Below are 11245 nucleotides of genomic sequence, written 5' to 3'. Positions count from 1 at the left end.
AACATTACCAAACCAAATGAGATAGTGAGCTGCCGTGCGCGAGAGAGGCTGTTTATTTGTGAGGAGTTGCTCACAGATGGAGGGGAAAGTGTTTATATTGCAACGGGACATACGTATATAGGTAGCCGGCTATGATATATTATATTGTGACACGGCGACGAGCTGCGCATGGCGCATCATGAGAAAGAATGAGAAACATCTTCCACTGCGCAACATTGTCCGCAGGCTGCAGCAAAGAAATGCATTCTCCTCTGCATGTAGAAGACATATCTTGCTAAAGTATATAAGCTCTATCTGGTTTATTGCTGGATTTTGCGGGCCCGCTGGTTTTATTTTGACCGCCCATTCCCTACTGCACGTGTTTAAATACCCCCACGCTGCAAGATTTTGCTTTGGGTCCTGTGGGTACCGCGGTATCCCGCTCCCGATGCAGAACAACCATAGGGTGTGCCTACTTTCAGGACGTTGAAATGTGGTTTGTGTACATGGATGGGATTGTGAATGTAGTTGAATTTTACTGCACTAGTGTGCCTTAAATGTATGAAAAGCAGTGGGACAAACTGAAGTTTGTGTTGAGAGACCAACAAGTACCCGGGAAGTGTTAATTTATATCAAATTAACCATTGTATGAACAAGTGCAAATTAGATTGCCTACAAATGAAGACAGGCAGTAAAACCATGATTGCTTTGCTTTGAGAATTTGATCTACAAGCTAATGCTTTATTTGGCTTAATTATTAACCACAAATGTGTACTGTAATATGTTGTAACAAGGCATATATAAGGGTTGAACCGACCTTGTGCACTTAAATGTATCCTGTCATCACATATAAGAAAAAGAACAACCACAATAATAGTGACAAAGGTATTTTTTAATCAATCTTTTTGGTGCAGTAAAATAAAAGGCAGATGGTACAGTGAGAATAGAACTGTGACATCCCATTCTCAGTGCTTTACAAGTCTACAGACAATCGCTGTGGTTTTACCACAGACTATTTTATGGCTGCATTTACATGCCCACAAACCTCTGATTATCTGGCCCAATGTGATACCCATCTTAACACTGTCCCAACACTGTGGAATGAGTAATGAGATGACTTACATAGCAGATTTGTGCTCATAAACCCTAAATGTCTTTACACACCAGGAGCGACGCGATGAAAAGATAGAAAAAGGCTGACGCGATTATTTCACAAACGTATTTGCTCATACAGATTGGTTATTTGATTCACGTAGAAAAATCTACTTTGTTTTGAAAGATAATTACATTGCCTTGTTATAATCGTGATCAATGTACATGTACTCATAACACAAACAGCTGCTTAAATTAATACAAATGTAAAGGGAAACCAGTCCTGGTGTGTACAGACCGTAAAGCTTAATTTACACCCCATGCAAAAATAGAACATTTAAGTATGTTCTTTCTCTTTCTGGCCAGCAACGTCCTCATGCTTTATAACTTTCTGTAGCTACTAATTCAGTCACCAATGTTTAATCAGTACACCTTCAAACAGTTGCAATAAGCCACAATCTGGGAACACAAAATCGTATGCATCTTATATTGAGTAGTGTGAGACAGTGTCAAACTTCTAGATAAATTATACAGATTTTAACACTCGGCCTGCAGTGTAAATACAGCCTTAGATTTTCAGCTCAACTCCATAAGATTATGTCCCGCAGTAATTTAATACTGATGTAGGTGTAACGCAACTCCTACTTACAACAAAATAAATCAATTGCACTAGCATGGACAATTTATCTGAAAAGGGCATTTTGACAAAATAAAGCAAACAAGTTTATTTTGCAGATATTGTCAAACTGCATTGCACTAATTAATTTACCTAGAGAGTCAGTAGTACGACCAAAATACTCTAGGGCTGGAGTGAACCTCACAGAATCTATTAGATGTTTCACTCATTACTCAAGAGGCATGATTCATCATGGAAACTGTCCACATTGCCTGTTTTAAAATGTTAAGGACACAACTGCATATATAGCACATAGCAGAACTGAGAGAAATGGTTACAATGGGGGCAAGTGAAGGTCAAAGCACCTTCATAGCATTTCATTTGGTTTAAGTTAACCTTTGGTCTCCTTATAACAAGCTGACTGGAGAGTATACTTGCCACATATGCCACCACAAGCCTTTGATGTAATACATACTACTTGAAAATGCTTCAAAAGTACCAATGATCATTAAATGTATACCACTAACAAGATAACGGTATATAATGCACTGTTTGCATTACACATTTAAGGCCTCATTTGGTCAACATTTGAAAGCTAAGACAAAACACACCAAAGGAAATGTTTGATCTAATCTCAAAAACGCAACTTAATCTGAGCAGAACATAACTTTTGGTGCAAGTGCAAATGGCACAAAGATTCTGATTTAAATGAGCTTTAAGAAAAAGAAAATCACAGCATTTACATCAAATATGAACATGTAATTCATAACATGGATCTCATATGTAATTGGGTTAAATCCTACTGTAGGTAGAATTTCAAACAACCCATATTTACAAATGCAATACAGCACAATATAATGTACATCATTATATACCTTCACAGCCTTTGTAAAAGGTGACAACCCTTTAGAAAGATTAGACTTTTTTTTTTTTACACAACTCGGGGGTTGACACTAAGGTTCAAGGCACTTGCCTGTTGGGCAAAAAGTAACAGACATCTTGTGTTCTGTTTATAGCAAACTAAAGACACTTGTCTGTCGGGCAACCTGAAAACAAACTCCACTTGCACAAACATTTTACTTACTTGCAACGGGCAACCGTTAGTGTCAACCCCTGCAACTGAGTAACTTCAGCAAAACTGTCTTGATAAACTGAAGAAAATGTTATGTTAAACCCAGAGATTCTTGTAACCTGTGTTACAACTAACATGACAAGTCTTGTTTGCGAGGGATACATTTGTGCTGATAATTGATTGCAGTTTGGAAACTAAATTTGTGTGTGTGATAAACTAGGGACATTTGCTCTTCACAAGAGTGGGAGCAAATTTTCTAACTCTTATCTCAGAGGGGCTGTGTATATTAATATGCAACAACTATTAAAGTGATAGTATAATGAGCTGGGCCTGGTAACACCATTTCTTCCCAGAAAAGCTTAACGTGAAAAATACAAATTAGCAATTTACTCTTGTTTGACGTCTCCTTTTAGCCTCCTCTTTACACGGGAGTATGGGCTCAGTGCATCATCCATAATGAAGTCATAGAGGACCTTCACCCATGATGTGTAATGTGGCAGATCATCATAGTACTCTGCTGCAATTTTCTTCACCTATGTAGCAAGAAAGAAAAAGATCACCAAGTTAACAGAGTTTAGGCCAGACAGAAAAATGAATTTCAAATGAACTTGCGCCCAATTTTATACTAGGTCATAAAACCGTTTGGCTACCGGTATTGTAGTTTTTACTCATAGCATTTGTCTTTTTGTCGACAAAATAGATTTTGAGTTCTCAGACCTTTAACCACATCCAACCACCGGGTTGGAAGTCAGTCGTTAAAGTACTGAGAATGCATCCTCCATTTCATTTGTAGGCAGTTAAAATGTTACAGCTTGTTATCGTTGCCATCTGTTTTATTCTTCCTAGGCAGTCGCATTGGTACAGTTTGTTATCGTTGCTATCTGTGTTTTATTACTCTTCTTAATTAAAGCTCTTTATCTTTGTTTCTTATCTTGCAGGTCATTTTAAACTGTACCATGGTCTGTGTGCTATTCATCTTGTACTGAATATTTTATGATGAATCAGCCTTGTAAAAAATAATTATGTACAGTATGTTCGTTTGTGTGATTCAATGAACTGCATTTGACATTCTTTTGTAGCACTAAAGGTCATCAGCCAGGTTGTACTTACCATAGGTAGTCTACGTCCTGGAATGCTGGGGAAGTCGTGGTGCTCGTTGTGGTATCCCACATTGAAGGTCAGCAGGTTGAGAGAACCGTAGTAGGAGTAGGTCTCTTGGCCCTTCAGGAACATGTAGTGCTCAGCAATGAAGTGGCCAGAGATGGGGTGCAAGCCCATCCCCAACATGGAGCCGGCTAACATGTACACCACAGGCTTGGACCCCCACAGAGAGTACAGAGCCACGTTGAACAAGAGCTGGATGGCCGTGTTGGCCAGCTCCAGTCGGGTGATTGGCTTGGGGTTGATCCAGAGGGGCCGAATGGCATAGAACAATGGCTGGAGGATGATCCAGACAAATTTCCGGAAGCGTGTACAGAAGAACCACCCTTCAAATTCTGTGGGAATATCCACATCCACGCCATCACCGCCTAAGTAGCGGTGATGGTCTAGGTGGTAGCGCTTGAAGGAGGCAGAGTAGGGTAACCCAATTGGGAGGTTGGCAAAAATGGCAAAGTAGCGGTTCCACATGGCTTTGTTATTGCCAAAGGCAGTGTTGTGGGAAATCTCATGAATGGCAAGGGTCATTGAATGATTGATACAGCTGCCAAAAGCGTACGTCCAGAATAAGACCCATTTCCAGTCCAAGTCTTTAACCAGGTAGAATGCTATGAACTGGATAGTCACCATCATGCAAACAATCCATTTCAGTCTTGGGTCAGGTGTCATCAGAGACTTGATTTCTGGGTATTTGGCTGTAAAGTTGAAAGCAGAAAGTGAAATTAGTTTGGGTGTATTGGAGAAGGACAGGGTCAATGCACTCAAGGGACTACATGTCAAAGGCTGGGCCATGAACCCCTCAATGTTGTAGTTTGTTTTCCTGTGTACACAACGCAGCTGCTGCAGCTAAAACAATGTGTTATAATTTAGGTGCTGATGTGAAATTATTCACAAATATTGTCAATACATAGGTCTGCTTGCTGTTAACCTTCTGCAGTTTAAAATGCATCTACATGAAAACAAACTACAAAATCGAACTATGGTTTCATGCCCCCTAATATGTCTAAAATGAAATCCAACAAATGAATGTTTTTGACCTCTCTAGTCTCTAGATCTATTTGAAAAGGGACCAAACGATGAGTACCGTAAGTATTATTCATTATTTTCTCTGCTTTTCTGAAATTCCTAATTATCTCCAGAAGAGCGGTTGGCATACCACATGGTGTATACATAGATACAGTATATACAACATTCCTCTGGTAGAAATACCAACATGTTAAAATGTCAATTGCATGTAGAGTTTTGCAAATGTAAATCACATGAAGCTAAATAAAATCTCATGACTGAAAATGTAATGTTTAGCTATTATCCTTCTGCTGTTCTGCAAAATCAACCAGTTGAAGAAGGCTTCAACTTTTGCTTTTATGACATTTCTGAGGCCATTTGTTATGGAAGATGCTTCTGAACATATTACGCATGAACGTATTCTATTGCTAGTTTGACCACTTCAAATACTCTTTCATCTTAAAAGAACCAGTAGCCAATCTACAAGCAGTGACATGTGCATGATATTGCTTTCATGCTGCTGACTTCTATGGAATCAAAATTACTGAAATCAGATGTGGCAACAGAACCTTAATCCGTGTTCATGTGACATGTCATAATAGACCTTTTTATAAATAACAGAAACAAATATGAAATGAATTAAGACATCCAAAAGAAAATGCTGACATTTCATCCAATATTTACAAAACCCTTATTTCTATTATAGGTAAAGTTCAGAATGTGTAGAGCACTGTTTCCCAAACTGTGGGTCAGGACCCATTTATGGGTTTTAGAGATTCTTATTTCAGTGGTTGGGAGCATGCGTACAAGTGGCTAAGTATGTCATTTTACACAGAATAAGCCCATTCACAAGATACAACGCAACCTTTCATGGTTGGATGTGACTTATGGGGGCTAGAAGTGTTACTGTAAATAGCAATAAAGAAACTGCTGGGTTATTGTGTCTAAAAATACATATTTAGCCACTTGTACGCATGCCCCCATGCGTACGCATGCCCCACATTTTAGCACGGTAAACACAATAAAACAATAGAGCGAAGCAAATGAAAACATTTTAACACTCACTTTTTCTTTTCTCTAATTACAATCTAAAATATGAACCCTTGTTGTAAAAAAACAAAGTTGTCCTTTAACTCCCTACTCGAGTAAAAAGCCCATGAAAATATATATATTTCAAAAGATATATATTTGTATCAATACAACAATTGTGTAGGCTACATTTTAAAACAAATGTAAGAAATTCCATATATAAATAAAATAATAATTAAGAAGTAGTGAAAATAGATGATCTACAAGCTCACAACGCTTGCACATCTGCTATTTTCACTAGTTTGGGTCCCTGGCAAACGTCTAATCTCTCTTTTGGGTCTCGATCTGAAAAGTTTGGGAACCACACTGGTGTAGAGGCTTATCCTTATCAGTTGGGCATAATCAGGGCCCAGGGGCATTCATCAAGTTTTTTGCATGCCCATGTTTTTCTACTGTAGTACTTGGCAGCACTATCTGGTTAGCCTTTGTTAGGAATAGAGCCTTTGTTAGGAGACCTGTACTCGTACAGGTCACTGGGAACTGAAGTGACCTTTTGACTGTTGATTCTAGAAACACATTACGTTATAACGCGTGCTACCAGCTACCACAATGTTATGAAGTTGATCAAATGTTCAAAATTAAGTTAACTCAAACAATCTAAGTGACAATATCAAGTTTGAAGATGCTGAATGTGTACTTATGTGTTGTGTATTTTAACTTAACGCGGTTGACAAAGTTACGCTTGGCATAAAATGACAAAGTTCCACAAAGTTCATGAATAACAGCTGGATTGTCTTTCAAACATCTGACAGTGGGGAGTCACGCCTTGGTGACTCCAGCTGAGCTGTGTTAAACTATGTGACAGAGCTTTTTATCGTGTTCTCTTCATGACTGATATGAAACTGCTATCGTCATGACTGATATGAAACAGAAAAATGTGTAAACATGCAAGGGTACGTGAGGTAAAGGCATTCTTGCCCCTGTAACCCAGCAGCAACATATTTGGAACACCTATGATAAGAAACATTGCATTGTTTTTAGGGGAATTACATGGCTATGGCATCAGAGCAGAAGTTAGATCGTTTTTAAGGTAATTACATGGTTATGGCATCAGAGCACATTTGAAATGTACTAGCCTCTAATTGACAAATGTATTCTTTTAACAGAAAAGAAAAGTCTAACAACTGATCGGTTACACAACTAGCACTAGTAAATGAATGCTTTGTGTAAGGTAGACAAAAACTTTAGCCGAAAGGGGATTTGCTGTTTTCTGTCTGTTACGCAAAATCATGCAAGGGGGAAGAGGAAGCACCACCATTGCCTCATATTTGTCACTCAAAACAGTTGGCAGAGGCTCTGCCCACTTGTCATCTTTTGCAAGCTGACACCTACAAACCCGTTAGTTACACTTTCACTATGACTATATCAAGCTGATCTAGCTTACTGTGCAATCAGCAGCACACTGTTAATTATACCTGTATTTACACACCTACTCTACACTGCTTAATTATTGACCTTTCCACTAGCACTTCTGTAGCACACAGAAGCTTTTAGATTAGATTAAGGAACATATAGATGGACAAATGATAAGACACTATAGCATAACTTATGGATACAAAACCGGCCATACATCACACAGTGGTAAAAAAAGGGGAAAAAAAGAAACTGTATTGTATGCAAGATAAGGACCTGATGTAATATAGCAGCAGATTATAGCTACACTTTGTGGTTTACAGACTTGCGCCAGTATTTGCCAAAAGCAGTGGCACCCGAGTCCGTACTGTTGATGAGTAAAGTAGCATTTACTGCATCCCCTACCTGACCAGACAGAAAGATTACAAAAAATAGAATTTAACCAGCTCAACTTCTTCAACTTGAATGTTCATGGACAATGGAAACATATGGCTATGCTGTCCTCTGGCCTGGAGAAAGAGACAAACGGTAGCTGTAACTTGTAATAGCACTTTGCAGCAAGTCCCAGCAAAGACCTGACACATCCTGAATGAGTAGGCCACATTGTTCCACTTGTCTAAATACAAGGGAGAACTTCTTAGAGTGGGAGAGGCCTGAAGCATGTGATCACACACACACAAGTTAAACAATCAGGCAGGCAGCAGCAGCAAAGGCCTAAGTCTTTGTAGAAACCTGAACAACTCAAGCCTAAATAAAAGGAACATCATCCTGAGCATAACATTTCCGACAAGGTCTAGATTTCCAAGTTGAAATCTAGACTCATCTTGTGAGTATGTTTAACATTCTACTGATTCTAGTAGTACTACAGTAAAGATTGTAACCTATAGAAACAAGTTTATGTGTGACTCCCCATCACAAACATAAAGAAATGGGCTACTTCACATACATAACATGATAAGGAGACTAGCAGTGAGTGGCTCATGCTACTGCTGTGCTCGGTAGGGAGTCTGGCTCACTGACATGAATAATTCAGCCCAGGAGACGGCTCCTCTGTCAATGAGTTCTTTATAAGTCTCCATAGAGCTGGTCCCAGCACAATGGGAGGATCCTTTGTTCACCAATTAACCTAAGTGTCTGTTATGTTAACGGTGAAAAAAATACATTAGCAAAACAAGGGCTTCACAGAAAGCCTACTCAACACCAGTCGTCCATGACAAGACCCTGCATGCATACAGTGGACCACCTGATGGTCAACACAGGGGTCCCTGTCTGCCTCACACTATTTCGCAATGAATCTGAACTTTAATGTCTCATCTTGTGAGAAGTGGATATGGCAATGAGGGTTTTAGGCAGAAAGAGACCAAAAACTCATGCATTGTATTGTATTCTTGTCCAAGGATATTGATCATACCCATATATAGACAGAGGTGAGCTACATCCTCCGTTATATCACAGGCTCACAGCAGTCACACCCAGTCATGTGACTATCAGGAACACTATTAAATGTGTTACTCCAGTTAAAAAGACTTCCTCCTAAATGTACAGTCACCCCCCCCCCCCCCCCCCCCAGAAATACAACTTCCTCTAGTCTAGAGTGCTTGATGTCGTTTATGTGTGTGTGTGTGTGTGTGTGTGTGTGTGTGTGTGTGTGTGTGTGTGTGTGTGTGTGTGTGTGTGTGTGTGTGTGTGTGTGTGTGTGTCAAAGTTACAACGAATACCTACAGTAGGCTATCTGCTTGACTTATGCAAAATGCAGCTTACTGCTTAGTAGGCTCCTGCAAGTCACTGCATGCAAATTGCAAAATGTGTCTGGCAATAAAATATTTTCGTGTGCGTATAGGGAGTGGCTCATTGGTGACTGACTATTGTGAATAAAAGCAATTTGGTAAAATAAAAAATACAAAAACGTGGTTGTGTGCCATTAAACTGGTTCAATTCAAATGAGCTTTATTCATTGGCATGAGAAAACATACGTTTTACACTGACAAAGCAAGTTAAAACTGTACCACAACCACACCATAAAAACCGCAGACGAATAACGTTACGTGGGACTTGTGAGTCTGTTGACTGTACCGTTAAGCTAAGCTCGAGTCCCGACCCAAGGTGTGTCGCTTTCTTGCCAAAAGAAACCAAAACAAAAATACAAGCTAATAACACACGTTATTAGCTAGTAACACACGTTATTAGCTTGTACATCTTTTTTTTCCTTTTTGCAAGAAAGACCGGCTTCAGCCAACGTTTAGCTCTCTGAAAGTAAACGACAAGAAACAGAAAAATACACTTTAAGATCTATCTTACGAGCAGCAATCTCGACCAACTAGCTAGCACCACCACCAAATAGGTCTATATTTTGTATCGCACTGTACCGCACAAGTGTCGTCTACCGAAGCTGGCTCAACTTTAGCCGGTGTTGCTCGTCGTTAGCTTTTTGCGAGGGTGGTCGTTGTTGTAATCCTCTACCTACAACGGCAGTTAAAAAAAAACAGCGTCCGCTCACCTAAAATCTCTTTCCTCCTGTCGGCGTGAGGCTGGTCGGTGTAGACCCATTCATAGTCCTCTCGGGCGACCCTGTTTCCCATGGCTTTAGTTCTCTTTTGTGTGTCGTTATAGCAAACTGAGAAATGTGCGCTCGCCCTGGTTAGTGGTTACCCAAGAAAGACCGTTATCTAACACAAGCCTCTCTATAGTGCGGCGGCCTGACCGTTCTCTCTCTGTGTTCCTGGGTCAAGTCTTTAGTCTTCTATGATGACGACGAGGACGAGACGACGGGGAGGATGGAGCGAACACGCCCACTTCACGTCGAGCTCCTCCCCTCAGGCTCGGATGATTCATTCGAATGCTTTGTAGTTGGCAGGTCCGGTACAGAGCGGATACGGAAACGGTTTGCCTGCGCGCATATCTGTGCGCGTGCAAATTACCGGATACAATAGGCGGGCTTTAGACCACTGTAGTTTGATTGATTGAAGACTTTATTAGAAGTTTGCATAGAAAAAGGTACAGTTTCATACAGTTCACTGGTACAAGGTCAACTAAAAGTATCTCTGGTCCATGACGCGATGGACCAGAGCTAAACTAAAAGGAGATCCTAGAAAAGACTAAGCTTATTTCCATAGGAAACCATTGAAGTATCTCATATAACATTGAATGACAGACGGATAGAACACATTAGCCTACTATGCAGTAGATAGGCCTATAGCAGGCGTGGAATTTGATCATTTTAGGGGCAAGGCCACTCTGCCTTTGGGGTTGTAAATCCTTTGAGGGCACAAAGGCCAAATGCCAGGGCAGAAAGGCCATCAAATAAAACAAGATTTGAGTCCATTGAAATAATTAATTGAATTTAAGGGTTACATTTAACATGTAGAATATCTGCTGTGAAATAAATAAATGGGTATTTACAATCTGATGCTCAGCCCTGCACAAATCAAAGATACTGGATTGGTTTCAAAATGGGGACTCAACAAGACACTGGTGTCTACATATAGACAGAGACAGAGGAGAAAGTAGTACAGTCAGCTGGGCTGGGGCATTAAGGCCACTGTGGTCTCAGGACATTCTATTTTTTTGGAGGGGCACAAGGCCAAACTGAGGGGCAACGACGGCCATGGCCTTCATGGCCTCCCTGAAATTCCTGCCAGGGCCTATAGTAAATAAACTAGACCAGGTCAACCTGGTTGTGCCAGACCCCCTGTCTGTCATCATCATTTATGACATCATGCCTTTTGTAGGTATGTCATCATCATGTCATCATCATATATACCCTTTATATAGAAAACCCGGACAGACAGACCGACATTTGCTTATGTAGGCCTACCCATTTCATGGGTCTGGCAAAAAGTAGTAGTAGTAGTACAGTAACTACAAAACCAAGCTTTCATCAG

At 40.2% G+C, this 11245-nt stretch overlaps 1 protein-coding gene across 1 annotated transcript; it reads right to left on the bottom strand.

Annotated features, from left to right (window-relative positions):
* Window positions 1-863: 863 nt before the first annotated feature.
* degs1 (delta(4)-desaturase, sphingolipid 1) lies at window positions 864-10080 on the bottom strand. The gene is made up of 3 exons (XM_080739743.1): window positions 9862-10080; window positions 3870-4612; window positions 864-3292 (listed from the first exon to the last, which is right to left on the bottom strand). Exons 1-3 carry the CDS (start codon window positions 9941-9943, stop codon window positions 3146-3148), a joined length of 972 nt encoding a protein of 323 aa, XP_080595869.1. The 5' UTR covers window positions 9944-10080; the 3' UTR covers window positions 864-3145.
* Window positions 10081-11245: the final 1165 nt, after the last annotated feature.

The sequence above is a fragment of the Nannobrachium achirus genome (assembly GCF_963921795.1).
Source record: "Nannobrachium achirus genome assembly, chromosome: 13".
Lineage (NCBI taxonomy): Eukaryota > Metazoa > Chordata > Actinopteri > Myctophiformes > Myctophidae > Nannobrachium > Nannobrachium achirus.
The sequence above is the reverse complement of the archived record's forward strand: the minus strand, read 5'-3'. Positions and strand labels throughout refer to the sequence as shown.

Excerpts from the sequence above, each read along its gene's own strand:
- degs1 (XM_080739743.1), bottom strand. The coding sequence starts at position 9,943 with ATGGGAAACAGGGTCGCCCGAGAGGACTATGAATGGGTCTACACCGAC. Across the intron at positions 4,613-9,861 it reads CAGGAGGAAAGAGATTTTAG|CCAAATACCCAGAAATCAAG; the intron begins GTGAGCGGACGC and ends TCAACTTTACAG. Across the intron at positions 3,293-3,869 it reads CAGGACGTAGACTACCTATG|GTGAAGAAAATTGCAGCAGA; the intron begins GTAAGTACAACC and ends CTTGCTACATAG.